Consider the following 18,526-nt stretch of genomic DNA (forward strand, 5'->3'; position numbering starts at 1 on the left):
AGGATGTCACCTGGATTGGAGAGTATTAGCTTTGTTGGACAAACTTGGGTTGTTTTCTCTAGAGCATTGGAGGCTGAGGGGAGACCTGATAGAGGTGTACAAAATTATGAGAGGCATCGATAGGGTAGGTAATCAGAGTCTTGTTCCCAGTGTGGAAATATGGAATACTGGAGGGCATGTATTTCAGGTGAAAGTTTAAAGGAGATGTACCTGGCAAGTGTTTTACACACAGAGAGTGGTGGGTGCATGGAACTGGGTGCTGGGAGATGTGGAAGCAGATACATTTAAGAGGCATTTAGACAGACACATGAACAGGCAGGGATGGAGGGGTATGCACCATGTGCAGGCAGATGTGCAGTTTAAATTGTCACCTTGTTCGGCACAGACACGGTGGGCTGAAGAGCCTGTTCCTGTGCTGTACTGTTGTACATCCGGCCTTCAGTCGGATTGATTGCTGTAACTCTGAACTCGGGGTGGGTGGAGATATTCATCAATAAACCTTGTTCGCCTGAATTTTGATGTGGAAGTTGAGCCACAGACATCAGACAATCTCCATCTCCCATATCTAACACCTCCCCTCGGTCCGTGGAGGTGCCAAAGATTACAGAACGGACAGGAAAGTGGAACTGAGGACAAGACCAGATCAGCCTTGGTGTCACTGAGTCATGGAACAGGCCCAAGTGGACATGGCCTCATCCATTGCCATGTTTCTCTCTCTCGACCCTCTCAGGTCCCAGCACCATCTCAAACCCACCCATCCCTTGATCCTTTCACCCTCCTCCTCCCTCTTTGTGCAACTCCCACCATAACAGTCCTTTCAGCACCATTGGGGGTCTGGGTGAATCCATGGATGTTCATCTCTGGAGTGGGAAGGTCAGGCCTTCTGCCTCAAGAGGGCAGTGAGTGGACTGAAGGTGTGGTAACTACGGCCCAGTTCAGTGTCCGCAGTGAGGGATGTTGCCAGTATTGGAAAGGCAGGTTCACAAGCAGCAGTCAACACGGCCTCCTGGTTCCTCACTGAACTCCTGGAGCTCTGAAGTGATAACCGAGAGAGTGTGGGAGGTTGATGTAGTTTACTTTAACTTTTCGGGGGAGTTTGACATCGTTGCTTATGCAAAACTGTTAGGAATGGCTATATATCATGTGACAGGTGACACACACTAAATGGGGAATGTTCTACCACAGAAAATATAACTCGTGCTGTTCCTCAGGGGCTTATACCAGATGCGTGCTATTTAAAATATCTGTGAGTGAAGAACAAACTGTCTCCAGTGTGGAATTAATACATTTTCTGCTGCTTGGAAGACGTGTGGGCCAGCAATGTACCGAAATTTGAATAATTATTTTCACTGAGGCCTGGTCCAGTTCGGTATCTGGTTCCCTCTCTCACCTACCAGCCTCTGTTTCAGCACTTACTCTCACATCCACCTACCGGCTACCCTCCCTCTGCACTCTCAGTCCTAATGCAGGGTCCCGACGCAAAACCTTGACCATCCCCTTCCCCTCCCCCAGCAGATGCTGCTTGAACCCTGAGTTCTTCCAGTCCCGATGCAGGGTCCCGACGCAAAACCTTGACCATCCCCTTCCCCTCCCCCAGCAGATGCTGCTTGAACCCTGAGTTCTTCCAGCAGTTTGTTATTGATGCAGATTCCAGCACCTGCAGTCTCTGTGGTCAGTGCCAGGCTGAGGTGAGTGATGCTGAGGGGCAGTGTGAAGATACACGTTAACAGGAGCCGGTGCTTTCTGTAGGAGGGGCAGCGGTGGGAACGGGGAGACCAGTACTGAGAGCCACAGTTAAAGGAACCGCTCACTCTCTGATAACGAGAAAACTGAGCACTGAGGGAAACCCTGGGGTGTGGAGAGTTCCTGGTTTGTGGAAGAATACAACAGCAAGGCCATGGGGACGGGCAGGGTAAACCAGTTCTCGGGTATCCAGCACAGAAACGGGCCCAGTTCGGTCCCACATCCCTGCCGCCTGTTGTACCTGCCAGCACCAATCCTTTCTGTACCTTGGCAATTCACGCACTTGTCACACAGCATGGAAACAGGTCAGCTCTTACCTGAAACCAGTGCCCTCTGGTTACACACACCAAACACAGGCAAGTGGGACTGGCTCAAGTGGACAACTTGGTCAGCATGGACGAGTTGGGCCGAAGGGCCTGTTTTCATGCTTTATAACTTTATGACTCTGTGACCTCTGCAAAGAAGAAAGGTTCCAGAGTTCAGATGTTTCAACAGGGATAGGGAAGGGGATAGAAGGGATGGGGAGTGGCATTGATAATCAGGGATAATATCACAGCTGTAGGAAGGGAGGACATCATGGAGGGATCGTCTACTGACTCAGTGTGGGTGGAAGTCAGAAACAGGAAGGGAGCGATCACTCTATTGGGAGTATTCGAGTATTCTATAGAACTCCCCCGCCCCCCCCCCCCATCCCCCAAATAGCCACCAGGACACCGAGGAGCAGATCAGCAGGCAGATTCTGGAGAGGTGCAAAAATAACAGGGTTGTTGTCATGGGAGACTTCAACTTCCCTAATATTGATTGACACCTCCTTAGTGCAAAAGGTTTAGATGGGGCAGAACTTGTTAGGAGTGTCCAGGAAGGATTCCTGACACAGTTTGTGGACAGGCCAACTAGAAGAGAGGCCATACTGGATCTGGTACTAGGCAATGAACCTGGTCAGGCAACAGACCTCTCAGTGGGTGAGCATTTCAGGGATAGTGACCACAACTCCCTGACCTTTAGCATAGCCATGGACAGGGATAGGAGCAGACATTATGGCAAAGTATTTAATTGGAGGAGGGCAAATTACATGGTATCAGGCAGGAACTTGAGAGCGTAAACTGGGAATGGATGCTCTCTGGTGAATGCATTGCAGAAATGTGGAGGTTGTTTAGGGACCACTTGCATGTGGTTCTGGATAAGTTTGTCCCACTGAGACAAGGAAAGGATGGTAGGGTGAAGGAACCGTGGTTAACAAGAGAGGTGGAAGGTTCAGTCAAAAGGAAGAAGGAAGCATATTTAATGTTTAGGAAGCAAAAATCAGACAGGGCTCTAGAGAGTTGTAAGGTAGCCAGGAAGGAGCTTAAGAAGGGATTTGGGAGAGCTAGAAGGGGACATGAGAAGGCCTTGACGAGTAGGATTAAGAAAAACCCTAAGGCATTCTACACATATGTGAGGAACAAGAGGATGACTAGAGCGAGGGTAGGACCGCTCAGGGATAAGGGGGCAAAATGTGTCTGGAGGCGGAGGAGGTAGGGGAGGTCCTGAATGAATATTTTGCTTCAGTGTTCACCAGGGAGAGGGACTTAGACGAATGTGAGGTAGCGTAGAACAGGCAAATGTGTTGGAGCATGTCAAGGTTAAGAAAGAAGCAGTGTTGCAGCTATCAAAAAGCATTCGGATAGATGTCCCCGGGACCGGACAGGATATACCCCAGGTTACTATGGGAAGCGAGGGAAGAGATTGCTGGAGCATTAACATTGATCTTTGAGTCCTCCCTGGCCACAGGAGAGGTAGCAGAGGATTGGAGGATGGCAAACATTGCTCATTGTTCAAGAAAGGTAAAAAGGGATAATCCTGGGAATTACAGACCAGTGAGTCTTACATCAGTGGTGGGCAAACTGTTGGAGAGGATTCTTAGGGACAGATTTATGAGCATTTGGAGAAGCATAGTCTCATTAGGGATAGTCAACAAGGCTTTGTAAAGAGCAGGTCGTGCCTCACAAGCTTAATTGAGTTTTTTTGAGGAAGTGACAAGACAAATTGATGAAGATAGTGCAGTGGATGTGGTATATATGGACTTTAGTAAGGCATTTGACATGGTTCCCCATGGTAAACTCATGCAGAAAGTCATGAAGTATGGGATCCATGGAAAATTGGTTGTGTTGATTTGAAATTGGCTTCCCCACAGAAGGTTGGAGAAGGAGAGTACTCGACCTGGAGGTCGGTGACCAGTGGTGGTCTGCAAGGATCTGTTCTGGGACCCCTGCTCTTTGTGATTTTCATAAATTATTTGGATGAAATGGAAGGGTGGGTTGGTAAGTTTGCAGATGACATGAAGTTTGATGGTAGACAGTGCAGAGGGTTGTCATAGGTTGCAACAGGATTTAGACAGGATGCAGAGCTGGGCGGAGAAGTGGCAGATGGAGTTCACTCTGGAGAAGTGTGAAGTGATACACTTTGGAAGAATGAACTTGAAAGCAGAATACAAGGTTAATGGCAGGATTCTGAGCATTGTGGAGGAACAGAGTGATCTTGGGGTCCAAGTCCATAGATCCCTCAAAGTTGCCTCACAAGTGGATAGGGCAGTTGAGAAGGCGTATGGAGTGTTGGCCTTCATTAGTCGGGGGATTGAGTTCAAGAGCCGAGAGGTAATGTTACAGCTCTATAAAACTCTGGTTAGACCACACTTGGAGTATTGTGTTCAGTTCTGGTCGCCTCATTATAGGAAGGATGTGGAAGCTTTAGAGAGGGTGCAGAGGAGATTTACCAGGATGTTGCCTGGTTTGGCGAGCATGCCTTATGAGGATAGGTTGAGTGAGTGAGGGCTTTCCTTTTTGGAGCGATGGAGGATAAGAAGAGACTTGATAGAGGTGTATAAGATTATGAGAGGCATAGACAGAATGGACAGCCTGGGTGGCACTGGCCAATACTAGAGGTCACCCGTTTAAGGAGCATGGAGGAAAGTTCAGGGGAGATGTCAGAGGTAGGTTTTTTTTTCACACAGAGAGTGGTGGGTGCCTGGAACGCACTGCCGGGGGTGGTGGTAGGGCCGATACAATAGGGACATTTAAGAGACTATTAGATAGGCACATGGACGAAAGAAAAATAGAGGGTTACGGGAGGTGAAGTACAGAGAGGGATAGATTGAATGGGGATAAAGTTTATATAGGTCGGCTCAACATGGTGGGCCTGTACTGTGCTATACTGTTCTCTGTTCTCACTGGCCCCCCAATCTATATCCCTGAGAACATCATTCTGGTTCCCTCTCAGCCTCCTCCGCTCCAAGGAAAACAAAGCAGCCTCTCCGGTCTCTCCTCATTACTGAAGTGGTCCATCCCTGGTCAATCCCCTCTGCCGGATCTCCAGTTTTGGTCGCCTCATTACAGGAAAGATATGGAGGCTTTGGAGAGGGTGCAGAAGAGGTTTACCAGGATGCTGCCTGGAGTAGAGGGCATGAGCTCTAAGGAGAGGTTGGACAAACTTGGGTTGTTTTCTCTGGAGCAGTGGATGCTGAGGGGAGACCTGATAGGGGTTTATAAAATTATGAGAGGCATAGATAGAGTAGACAGCCGGTATCTTTTTCCCAGGGCCAAACTGTCTAATATCAGAGGGCGTGCATTTTAGGTGAGAGGGGATAAGTTCAAAGGAGATGTGCGGGGCAAGATGTTTTACACAGAAAGTGGTGGGTGCCAGGAATGTGCTGCCTGGGGTGGTGGTGGAGACAGGTAGCAAAGGGGTGCTTAAGAGGCTCTTAGATAGGCACATGGATGTGCAGAGAATGGAGGGGTATGGACATTGTGCAGGCAGAAGGGATTAGGTGTCATTAGCTTAATTAGTTCAGCACAACATTGTGGGCCGAAGGGCCTGTTCCTGTGCTGTATCTGTCTACGATGCTGTGAGTGACTCACATCCTATCACCCCAATTCCTTCCCTCAGTTACAGCGCCATTGGTGAGACGCTCTTTATTGTCGGTTTATCTACAGTCGAGGATTTACATCCCCTGTTGCCTTGGCTTGGTGGACACGTCTCTGGGTGACTGCTTCCAGTTTCCTGATCTTAGTCACTATACCTCTGTACCTCATTGATAAACCTTTACAAATCTTTTGTCATTTTTCTAATCATTAATTGTATCTATAATTTTGGCATCACTTGTAAATGTCGACACCACTGATGGTGGGTCTTATTCCAAATTATTGATGAACACAATGAACAGACCAGACCTAGAACAGACCCATCGGATTCCTGGACCCACTGCTTCCCAAGGTGAGAAATCGGCCCTCATACCTCCTCTGTTCCTCCTGTCTTAATACTGTCCACTGTCCCTCTGCCACATTCTCAGCCTGTAACCTCCCCTGAGACTCTGAGGTGTTAGTGCGCTGAAAGGTTTCCGAATATCTGTGCAAGCTGCCTCTCCACTTGTCCTCGAGTCACCGAGGGAGTGTGGTTCCCCCTTTACAGCTCAGCCTATCCTCCTGCGATCTGTTCTGTCAGCACCACGTTCAGCCGTTATCTGTGCTTCCCCACGTCGCTCAGCACCCGCACCACGTTTACTCAAAAGCCTCAAGCAGTCACTTCCCCTCGACCGTCCCTCCACCGAGGTATGAGGAAACTTCATCGAATCAGAGCAACAGAAGGAACAGGCAGCTGCTCTGTCCATCGCTGACTAAAGATGGAGTGTGGGAAGAAATGAGAAAGGATGTGTGTAAAATGGTGTTTGACGTCAGAGCAGCCTTGGTGAGCTGAGGGTGTTTCTGTGCAGTGTGACCCTGTGACTATGGATGGCTCGAGTAGGGGAGGATGCAACAGAAGAACGTAATAAGACAGGGGCAGGAGCAATGGCAAGCACTGCTACGGATTATGGTGAGGTGACCTTGTGTAACAAATGAGGCATAGGTTTAAGGTGAGATGTTTGGAGGGGGATTTACATTTTACAAGTATCGAGACAAGCCAAGGCAGAGAATGCTGCTGTGGGTAAATGGGAGTGTAGGTGGTGCAGTGGAGTGTGGATGTGGGCCGAAGGGCCCGTTCCTGTTCCGTACTACTCCGTGACTTTATGTCCAAGGTCAGTGCCACAGAGGGTGGGTGCAGGGGGATATAGGTGGCTGAGTGAATGAGCAAGAACAGGACATGTGGAGCAGAACGTGTAAAGGAATGAGCTCATCCATTTTGGTCCAGAAAATAGAAAGATAGAGAATAAATAGTGTACGAGATGATGAGGCACAGATCGAGTGGACAGTCAGAGACTTTTTCCCAGGGTGACAATGGCTAACACGAGGGGACATAATTTTAAGGTGATTGGAGAAAGGTATAAGGGGGATGTCAGGGGTAAGTTTTTTACACAGAGAGTGGTGGGTGCGTGGAACGCACTGCCGGCAGAGGTTGTGGGGGCAGATACATTAGGGGCATTTAAGAGACTCTTAGATAGACACATGAAGAGAGGGAAGGGTTACATAGTTCTTAGAGCAGGATAAAATGTCGGCACAACATTGTGGGCCGAAGGGCCTGTACTGTGCTGTAGTGTTCGATGTTCCATGTAAATAGTGAGAGACTGAAAGGTGTTGACGTTCACAGCAACCTGGATGTCCCTGTGCCCGAATCAGTGAACGTTAACATCCAGGTTCAGCAAGTGATCAGGAAGGCAAACAGCACGTTGGCTTTTACTGCAAGAGTGTTTGCATCCACAGAACCGTACAGCACAGGGACAGGCCCTTTGGCCCACCATATCTCTGCTGACCGTGATGCCAATCTAACTAACCCCATCTGCCTGCACGTGGTCCATATTTCTCCATCCCTGTCTGTTCATGTGTCAGTCCAAATGCCCCTTAAACATTGCTGTCGTATCTGCCTCCACCCCTTCCCCTAGCAGCCAGTTCAGGCACCCACCTCTCTGTGTAAAAAACTTGCCAGAAAAAAATCTCCTTGAACCTTTCCCCCTCTCATGCTAAAGCTGTGCCTTCTAGTATTTGATGTTTTCACCTTGGGGGAGAAGGACTGCCTACTCTATCTATGCCTCTTGTCATTTTATAAGCTTCTATCAGGTCTCCCCTCAGTCTCCAACACTCCTGAGTAAACAATCCAAGTTTGTCCAATCTCCTTATGGCCAATACTCTCTAATCCAGACAACATCCTGGTGAACCTCTTCCGCACCCTTTCCAAGGCCTCCACGTCCTTCCTGTAATGGGGTGACCAGAACTCCACATGGTGCTCCAGATGTGGCCGAAGTTGACTTCCCCATGTATACTCAGTGTCCCAACCGATGAAGTCAAGTGTGCCGTATGCCTTCTTTACCACCCTTTCTCCTTGTGTTGCCACTTTCAGGGGGTTATGGACTTGCACCCAAGTACCCTCTGTACATCAATGCTCCCAACGGTCCTGCCATATACTGTGTACTTTTACATTTGACCTCCCAAAGTGCAATACTCACACTTAGACTCATAGAGCAATACAGCACAGATACAGGCCCTTCAGCCCAACCAGTCCATGCTGACCACGGTGCCCACCCAGCGAGTCCCAATTTCCTGCATTCGGCCCATATCCCTCCAAGCCCCACCCCTCCATGTACCTATCCAAGTGCTTCTTAAATGACACTGTTGTACCTGCCTCACCCACTTCCTCTGGCAGCTCGTTCCATACACTCACCACCCTCTGCATGCAAAAGTTGTCCCTCAGGTCCCTTTTAAATCTTTCCCCTCTCACCCTAAACCTATGCCCCTAGTTTTGGACTCCCCTACCCTGGGGAAAGGACTGTTACCGTCCACCTTATCTATGCCTCTCATGATTTTATCAACTTCTATAAAATGTCCATATTATAACTTGTCCAGATTAAACTCCATCTGCCATTTCTCTTCCCACATTACCAACTGATCTATACCCGCCGAATCATAGACCCATAGAACACTACAGCACAGAAAACAGGCCATTCGGCCCTTCTGGTCTGTGCCAAAATCCTTTGACAACCTTCCTCATTATCCACAATTCTGCCAATTTTCATGTTGTCTACAACCTTACTGATCAGCCCACCTACGTTTATGTACATCACAAACAACTGAGGTCCCATCACTGATCCTTGCAGAACACCACTGGTCACAGACCTCCAGTCAGAATAACATCCCTCCACCACTCTTCTGACCTCTATGGCCAAGCCAGTTTTGAATCTAATCTACCAGGTCTCCATGGATCCCATGCACCTTAAATCTGCATCAGCCTACATGAGGGACCTTGATGAAAGTTTTACTAAGGTCCATGTAGACAACATCCACTGCCCTACCCTCATCAATCATCTTCGTCACCTCCTCAAAAATCTCAATCAAGTTTGTAAGACATGACCTCTCCCACACAAAGCCATGCCGACTGTCCAGAATAAGTCTATGTTTTTCCAGATGTGAGTGGATCGTATCCCTAAGAATTTTCTCCAGTAATTTCCCCACCACTGACGCAAGGCTCGCCAGTCTACAATTTCCTGGTTTGTCGGTACAGAGATGTTTTGCTCCAATTGTATGGAGCCCTGGTGAAATTCCATTGAGAATATTGTGTACAGCCCATACATATGACAAGCATTTGGGAGACTAGTGGGATCGATGTGCCGGCTGCTGCCATCTTCTTCCCCCGGGAACTCACCTGGGATGCCAAGAAGATGTTTCCCTTGGCTGGGATGTTTGGAGATAGAGGTCACAGTCTCAAAATAAGGCTTGTCCATTCTGGGCAGGACCTTAGGAGAAGTCCTTTCAGCTGAGGTTGGCAAGACTTCAAATGGGGGCTCGAGGAAATTCAGGGCACAGTTCAGTGGAACATTGGATACTAAGGAATGGAGAGATGTGGCATTGGAGCAGGAGGGTGACACTGAGGTTAAAGGTCAGCCATGATAGTATTGCATGGTGTAGACAGCAGAGGGTTGAATGGCCTCTTCCTGCCTGGTTTGTGCTCTGATGACCACCAACCCTGCGGGCAGGGGTGTTTAGAATGGGTAACCTTAGTTTTAACAACTATGCAGTACCCCAGCAGACTAATTACGTCTGGACAAAAGACACTGAAAGGTTGGAAGCACAAGAGACTGCAGACACTGCAATCTGGAGCGACAAACAATCTGCTGGAGGAACTCAGTGGGTCGAGCAGCGTCTGTGGGGGGAGAGGAACTGTCGACGTCTCGGGTCGAACCCCTGCGTCAGACTGAGGGTGGAGAGGAGTGATGGTCGTATATAGAAGTGAGGGGAAGGGGTGAGAGTTCGACAGGTGGAACCAGGTAAGGAGGGTGGGGAAATGGTGGACAGATGGACTCGGGGTGGGGGAGGGCAACATGTCTTGGTAACGAGGTGGGTGGGGGCGGAGGATGGAAAAGGCGAACAATGGGAGAGAGATCCTGGGTGGACCGGTGGGAGTGGGAAAGGAACACAGGGAGGGGGTTACCTGCAACGGGAAAGTTCACTGGTCATACTGCTGGGCTGTAGACTGCCCAAGGGGGGTCTGAGCTGGCGTTCTTCTGGTCGCATTTGGCCTCCGCCTGGCAGTGGAGGAGGCAGAGGACAGACGGGTCAGTGTGGGAATGGGAAGGGAAGTTGAACCGACGTGTAACTGGGAGCTCGGGTTGGACAGAGCACAGGTGCTCCACAAACCAGTTGCCGAGTCTACACTTGGTGAGCCTACACGATGTACAGGAGACTGCATCAGGAGCACTGAATGCAGTAGACGAGGGTGGAGGAGGTGCACGTGAACCTCTGCCTCACCTGGAGGGGCTGTTCAGGTCCCTGGATGGTGGTGAGGGAGGAGGTGTAGGGGCAGGTGGTACACCTCCTACAGCTGCAGGGGAAAGTGCCTGGGGAGGGGGAGGGATGGATGTGACGATTTATTGGTTTATTATTGTCACTTGTACTGAGGTACAGTGAAAAGCTTGTCTTACAAACTGATTGTACAGGTCAATTCATTACACAGTGCAGTTACATTGAGTTAGTACAGAGTGTATTGATGTAGTACAGGTAAAAACAGTAACAATACAGAGTAAAGTGTCACAGCTACAGAGAAAGTGCAGTGCAATAAGGTGCAAGGTCACAACAAGGTAGATCGTGAGGTCATAGTCCATCTCATTGTATAAGGGAACCATTCAATAGTCTTATCACAGTGGGGTAGAAGCTGTCCTTAAGTCTGGTGGTACGTGCCTTCAGGCTCCTGTATCTTCTACCCGATAGAAGAGGAGAGAAGAGAGAATGTCCCTGATGGGTGGGGTCTTTGATTATGTTGGCTGCTTCACCAAGACAACGAGAGGTAAAGACAGAGTCCAAGGAGGGGAGGCTGGTGTCCGTGATGCGCTGGGCTGTGTCCACAACTCTCTGCAGCTTCTTGCAGCCCTGGGCAGAGCAGTTGCCGTACCAAGCCGTGATACATCCAGATAGGATGTTTTCTATGGTGCATCAGTAAAAGGTGGTGAGAGTCAAAGGGGACAAACCAAATTTCTTTAGCCTCCTGAGGAAGTGGAGGTGCTGGTGAGCTTTCATGGCTGTGGCATCTATGTGATTTGACCAGGACAGGCTGACGGTGATGTTCACTCCCAGGAACTTGAAGCTCTCAACCCTCTTGACCTCAGCACCATTGACGTTGACAGGTGCATGTACACTGCCCCCTTTCCTGAAGTCAATGACCAGCTCTTATGTTGACATTGAGGGAAAGGTTGTTGTCATGACACCATTCCACTAAGCTCTCTATCTCCTTCCTGTACTCCGACTCATCGCTGTTTGAGATACGGCCTACAACGGTGGTATCATCTGCAAACTTGTAGATGGAGTTAGAGCAGAATCTGGCCACACAGTCATGAGTGTATAGAGAGTAGAGGGCTGAGGAGGCAGCCTTGTGGGGCACCAGTGTTGAGAATAATTGTGCCGGAGGTATTGCTGCCTATCCTCACTGATTGCGGTCTGTTTGTTAGAAAGTCAAGGATCCAGTTACAGAGGGAGGTATTGAGTCCTAGGTCTCGGAGTTTGGTGACAAGCTTGCTTGGAATTATTGTATTGAAGGCAGAGCTGTAGTCAATAAACAATAGTCTAACGTAGGTGCCTTTACTGTCCAGATGCTCCAGAGCTGAGTGAAGGGCCAGGGAGATGGCATCTGCTGTAGACCTGTTTCGGTGATAGGCGAATTGCATTGGGTCAAGATTGTCTGGTAGGCTGGAGTTGATGCGTGCCATGACCAACCCCTCAAAGCACTTCATGATGGTGGATGTCAGAGCCACTGGTCGGTAGTCATTGAGGCATGTTACCTTGCTTTTCTTCGGTACCGAGATGATAGTGGTCTTCTTAAAACAGGTGGGAACCTGAGATTGAAGCAGGGAGAGGTTGAATATGTCCGCAAGTACTTCTGCCGGCTGATCAGCACAAGATCTGAGCATGTGGCCCGGGACACCATCTGGGCCAAGTGCTTTCCTCGTGTTCAGTCTTCGGAAGACTGATCTTACGTCCTCCACTGTGATCACAGGTTCAGCTGCGTTGGTGGCTGTCAGGGTGGATGGTGACAATCCACTTCCCTTCTGTTCAAAGCATGCATAGAATGCGTTAAGTTTATCAGGAAGGGAGGCACTGTTGTTAGCTATGCAGCCTGACTTCGTCTTGTAGCCTGTTATGGCATGTAAGCCCTGCCGTAACTGACAGCTGGTCTGGGACTCAATTTTAAGTTGGTATTGCCTCTTGGCATCCCTGAGAGCTTTCCGAAGGTCATATCTGGATTTCTTGTACAGATCAGGATCACCAGATTTATGTGCAGCAGTCCTCTCCTTCAGTAGGGAGTGGATCTCCTGGTTCATCCATGGTTTCCTGTTTGGGAACACCCGTATTGTCCTCTCTGGTACACAGTCCTCCACACACTTGCTGATAAAGTCTGTGATGGTGGTGGCATACTCATCAAGGCTGGCAGCTGAGTCTTTGAACATGGTCCAGTCCACTGTCTCAAAGCAGTTGCGTAGGAGCTCATCTGCTTCCTCAGACCAGCACTGCACGACTCTCTGTACCGGATCCTCCCGTTTCAGTTTCTGTTTGTATGCAGGGAGAGGGAGCACAGCCTGGTGGTCTGATTTCCCAAAGTGAGGACGAGGGGTGGCTCAGAAGGCATCTTTGATGGTTGTATAGCAGTGGTCAAGGGTGTTGGCGCCCCTGGTGGAGCAGGAGATGTGCTGGTAGTGTTTTGGTAACACACTCCTGAGGTTGGCCTGATTGAAATCACCTGCGATGATGAAGAGGGCCTCCGGGTATCCTGTGGATGAGCGAACCAGGGAGTCACAAAGAGGGTGGTCCCTGTGGAAAGCAGAAGGGGAGGGAGAGGGGAAGATGTGGCTGCTGGTGGGATCTCGGAGCTGCAGAAATGGTGGAGGATGATCTGGATGCAGAGGCTGGTAGGGTCAGAGGTGAGGACCAAGGGAACTCTGTCTCTCCTGTCTGGGAAGAGGTGGGGGTGAGAGCAGATTTGCAGGATATGGAGGAAATATGTGGGCTCCATCAATTACGGTCGAGGGGAAGCCACAATTCCTGAGGAAGGAGGACATTTCAGAAGCCCAAGAGTGGGAAACCTCATCTTGAGAACGGATGTGGTGGAGATGGAGAAATTGAGACAAAGGCATGTGCCCTTACTGGAGACCAGGTGGGAGGAGGTGTAGTCGAGGTAGCTGTGGGAGGCAATAGGTTTAAGCTGGATATCCATGGCTAGTCTGTCTCCTGAGATTGAGACCGAGAAATGCATTGCTCCATAACCTTTAAAATTGTCATGGACAGGGACAGGTGCAGAGAGGACAAGAGGTTTTTCAATTGGGGAAGGGCTAACTACGAGGCTATAAGGAGAGAACTTGGGAGTGTAAATTGGGATGTCCTTTTTGAAGGAAAATGTACCATGGAGATGTGGTCGATATTCAGGGATCTTATGCAGGATGTTAGGGATAAATATGTCCCGGTGAGGCAGAGAAGGAATGGCAGGGTGAAGGAACTGTGGGTGACGAGAGAGGTGGAACGACTTGTTAGGGAGAAGAAGGTAGCATACGTGAGGTATAAGCAGCAAGGTTCAGACAGGGCCCGTGAGGAATATAGGGTAGCGAGGAAGCAACTTAAGAAAGGGCTGAGGAGAGCTAGAAGGGGACATGAAAAGGCTTTGGCTAGTAGGGTTAAGGAAAATCCCAAGGCCTTTTTCAAGTACGTGAAGGGTAGGAGGATGGCTAGGGTGAAGGTAGGTCCGATTAAGGACAAAGGTGGGAGAATTTGCCTGGAGGCGGCGGAAGTGGGAGAAGTTCTCAATGAGTACTTCTCTTCGGTATTCACCAGGGAGAGGGGTCTTGATGATGCGGAAGGGAGTGCTGGTAGGGGTAATGTTCTCGAGGTTGTTGATATCAAGAGAGAGGATGTGTTGAAGTTGTTAAATAATATTAAGACAGATAAATCTCTGGGGCCTGATGGGATTTTCCCCAGGCTGCTTCGAGAGGTGAGGGAGGAGATTGCTGAACCGCTGGTAAGGATCTTTGAGTCCTCGTTGTCTACGGGGATGGTGCCGGAGGATTTGAGGGCTGCGAATGTGGTCCCCTTGTTCAAAAAAGGTAATAGGGATAGGCCAGGGAATTATAGACTGGTGAGTCTCACGTCTGTGGTGGGTAAGCTGTTAGAAAGGATTCTGAGGGATAGGATTTATGAACACCTTGAGAATCATGGACTGATTAGGGACAGCCAGCATGGCTTTGTGAAGGGAAGATCTTGCCTCACAAGCCTGATAGAGTTCTTTGAGGAGGTGACCAGGAAGATTGATGAGGGCAGTGTGGTGGATGTGGTTTACATGGATTTTAGTAAGGCGTTTGATAAGGTACCTCATGGTAGGCTTCTTCAGAAGGTCAGAGGCCAAGGGATCCAAGGAAGCTTGGCTGTGTGGATTAGGAATTGGCTTGCATGTAGAAAGCAGAGGGTTGTAGTGGAAGGAGTGCCCTTGGATTGGAAGGCAGTGACTAGTGGTGTCCCGCAGGGATCGGTTCTGGGACCTCTACTTTTTGTGATATTTATAGATGACTTAGATGAGGGGGTGGAGGGCTGGGTTAGTAAGTTTGCGGACGACACTAAGATAGGCAGTGTTGTGGATAGTGTGGAGGGCTGTCGGAGTTTACAGAGGGATACTGATAGGATGCAGAGCTGGGCTGACAAGTGGCAGATGGAGTTCAATCCGGAGAAGTGTGAGGTGGTACACTTTGGAAGGACAAACTCCAGGGCAGAGTACAGGGTAAACGGCAAGGTACTTGGCAGTGTGGAGGAGCAGAGGGATCTGGGGGTTCATATTCACAGTTCATTGAAAGTTGCCTCACAGGTGGAAAGAGCAGTTAAGAAGGCCAATGGGATGTTGGCTTTCATAAGTCGCGGGATTGAGTTTAAGAGCCGCGAGGTTATGATGCAGCTTTACAAAACTCTAGTTAGGCCACACTTAGAGTACTGTGTTCAGTTCTGGTCGCCTCATTATAGGAAGGATGTGGAGGCGTTGGAGAGGGTGCAGAGGAGATTTACCAGGATGCTGCCTGGATTGGAGAGTATTGAATATGAGGAGAGGCTTAAGGTGCTAGGGCTTTATTCACTGGAAAGGAGGAGGATGAGAGGAGACATGATAGAGGTATATAAAATATTGAGAGGAATAGATAGAGTAGACAGTCAGCGCCTCCTTCCCAGGGCAGCAATGCTCAGGACGAGGGGGCATGGCTTTAAGGTTATGGGTGGGAGGTTCAGGGGAGATGTCAGAGGGAGGTTTTTCACCCAGAGAGTGGTTGGTGCATGGAATGCACTGCCTGGGGTGGTGGTGGAGGCAGATACATTGAACAGGTTCAAGAGCTTGTTGGATAAGCATATGGAGGAACGTGAGATAGAGGGATATGCGGGAGGAAGGGGTTAGGTAGTGTGAGGGTGGTCTGATGGACGGGACGGCACGACACGGTGGGCCGAAGGACCTGTTTTGTGCTGTATGGTTCTATGGTTCTATGGAAGGCGTACGGCATGCTTGCCTTCATTAGTCAAGGCACTGAGTTCAAGAGTCAGGAAGTTATGTTGCAGCTTTATCAAACTCCAGTTAGTCCTCATCTGGAGTATTGCATTCAATTCTGGTCGCCCCATAATAGGAAGGATGTGGAGAGGGTGCAGAAGAGTTTCTCCAGGATGCTGCCTGGATTAGAGTGTGTGTGCTGTAAGGAGAGGTTGGACAAACTTGGGTTGTTTTCCCTGGAGCAACAGAGGCTGAGGGGAGACCTGATAGAGGTTTATAAGATTATGTGAGGCATAGATAGAGTAGACAGCTGGCATCTTTTCCCCAGTGTCGAAATGTCTAATACCAGAGGACATGCGTTTAAGGTGAGAGGGGGTAAGAGATGTACGGGGCAAGTTTTTTTACACAAAGAGTGGTGGGCGCCTGGAATGCGCTGTCAGGAGTGGTGGTGGAGGCAGATACGATAGAGGTGTTTAAGAGGCTCATAGATAGGCACATGGACGTGCAGAGAATGGAGGGATATCGACATTGTGCAGGCAGAAGGGATTAGTGTAGTTGGGCATTTAATTACTAGTTTAATTAGTTCGGCACAACATGGTGGGCTGAAGGGCCCTTTCCTGTGCTGTACTGTTCCATGTTCTATAGAAGTGTCAGCGAGTCCAGGTGATTTTGAGAGAAGGTGGAGGCTAAAAGGCTGTTTGGTGGTTCAGAAGTGATTCTACATCCAGTGATGTTGAGGTTTGTTTAAAGCCTCTCCTCTAAACTGTCAACATTCATTGCTGGAGAAGTGGAAATTTCCTTCGACTGGGCACTGGGAAGATAAAAGTCTCTGTCACAAACCCTACAGTCAAGTGTGGGGATTACTCGGATGCAGCAAGAGGCAGTGATGTATGTCCGGCACCATGTTCCTCAGGGACAGTTTGTCCTTTGTGGGTTTTCAGTGCCTATCAGTCCCCTGCTACAACTGCCACCAGAGGGAATTGTTGGAATCTCATGAGGCTTTGTTAAAGTTGTTAGGTTCTGCGGTAGTCTCTGGGAGCCAGGCTTTAGTTCAGGAGGTCAGGAGTGGGCTCATCAAGGGATGTGTAATCAGAGTGGGGACACAGGACACTGCAGATGGGGGAATCTGAGTAACACATGATCTGCTGGAGGAACTCAGCAGGTCAAGCAGCATCTGTGGGGGGAAAGGAATTGTCGACGTTTCGGGTCAAAACTTGCATAAATGCCAACACTTCCTTTCCCCCACAGATGCTGCTTGACCTGCTGAGTTTGTCTAGCAGATCGTCTGTTGTAATGAGAAAGAGAATGGATGGAGTGGCTGAAAAAAAGTTCATCGTCTGGGTGAGGGTGGTTCAGGAAGGGGGAACTGACTGTTCAGTTGGAGCCAGACCATCAGGAGTGCTTTGTTAGTGAGTGCTGGGAACAAGGAGGGCTGGAGATTTTGGGTCTCTGTTGGATCGTTTGCTGTAGGGGATAGGGGTGGATTTACTGCCCCTGGTGCACTGCTGTAGGGGGTGGGGGGTGGATTTACTGCCCTGGAGGGCACCTTTAGGGGGTGGGGGTGGATTTAACAAGAGCTTTCAAGTGGAAAGACCAGGTCCAAGTGTAGCAGGGCAGTGGGGAGAGAGAGGGACCGGTGGGGGGGCCCCACTGGGATGGGGCATTGCCACGGCTGTCAGTGATGCGGGAGGGCAGTTATTGATGCTGCTCGGGACCCTCACATCAGAGAACGTGGTGTGTCTGGGCAGGTTCTGCTGCAGCGTGGGGGTCCCAGACAGTGAGCCCACCTCACCATGTCACACGTACCAGGGGCACTGGATCACATGTGGAGCTGAACTGAAACCTTGAACTCCAGTAGCTGCTGAAGGTAAGTCGTTGTCCTGGGGCCGTTGTGTAAACATGTCTCTGAACTGTTTGTAACCTGTGAATTGTTTCTCTGCTGGCCACGGTCTACAGGGCTGTGGGGCCTGCCTGTGGAGGAGGCGCGACGCTGAGTGGTGTGGAGGCCCCCTCCGTTGTTGTTGCTGTGAGGTGATGTTCCTCAGCCACAGGTTGTGAGAACATTGAGTAACTGTGCCTGCTCCATGCCCACAGATCTTGAAGGAGCTGAAGGATGAGGATTGGGACATGGGCAACATTGTGCACACACTTACCAACCGGCGGTATGGAGAGAAGACCATCGCCTACGCTGAGAGCCACGACCAGGTAACGCACTTCATCCCCTCCGGCACTGGCCGCAATGATGCACTCGTGAGCTTGCCCTCCCCCCGCCCCCCAACTCCCCCTCTTCCCCCTCCACCCGCCCCTCCCCCACCCACTCCCCCCACTCCTAATCGCCCCTCCCCTCCACCCCAACCCACCTCTTCCCCTCCCCCACCCATTCCCACTCCCCCCCACCCGCCCCTCCACCTCCTCCCTCCCCCTCGCCCACTCCGCTCCCCGCCCCTCCCCTCCCCCTGCAGATCACACGTTCCCGGATCACGCCAAAATGCAACATTAATATTGAGCCGACAAACAGGCCCTTTGGCCCACTGTGCCTGTGATAACCCTCACACCCCATTTACCCACATTATGTCCAAAGCCTTCTACACTTTGGCAATTCAGCTGCATGTCCAGGTGCTCTGTGCTGTGGGAGTCTCTGCTCCCCCCACCCCCCCCCAGGCAGTGCGTTCCAAACCCCAACCACCTCTGTGTGGAAAATAATTCCCCCTCGGATCCTCAACTCTCCCCTTAAACCTCTTGTCTTAAGGGAAGAAAATTCTGACGACCCACCTTATCTGTCCCCTTTGTGATGGTGTACACCTCCATCAGGTCTCCCTCAGCCTCGTCTGCT

The 18,526-nt window shown here is 50.0% G+C and overlaps 1 protein-coding gene across 4 annotated transcripts in view; it reads left to right on the plus strand.

Moving 5' to 3' along the window:
* Positions 1-18,526, plus strand: part of gbe1b (glucan (1,4-alpha-), branching enzyme 1b) — a 394,510-nt gene that overhangs the window by 294,177 nt on the left and 81,807 nt on the right. For all 4 annotated transcript variants that reach the window (XM_052014127.1, XM_052014129.1, XM_052014128.1 and 1 more), the window contains exon 11: positions 17,788-17,898. In XM_052014127.1, the coding sequence (XP_051870087.1) occupies positions 17,788-17,898 (111 nt within the window). The remainder of the gene's footprint in view (positions 1-17,787; positions 17,899-18,526) is intronic.

Source organism: Pristis pectinata, chromosome 4, assembly GCF_009764475.1.
Source record: "Pristis pectinata isolate sPriPec2 chromosome 4, sPriPec2.1.pri, whole genome shotgun sequence".
NCBI lineage: Eukaryota > Metazoa > Chordata > Chondrichthyes > Rhinopristiformes > Pristidae > Pristis > Pristis pectinata.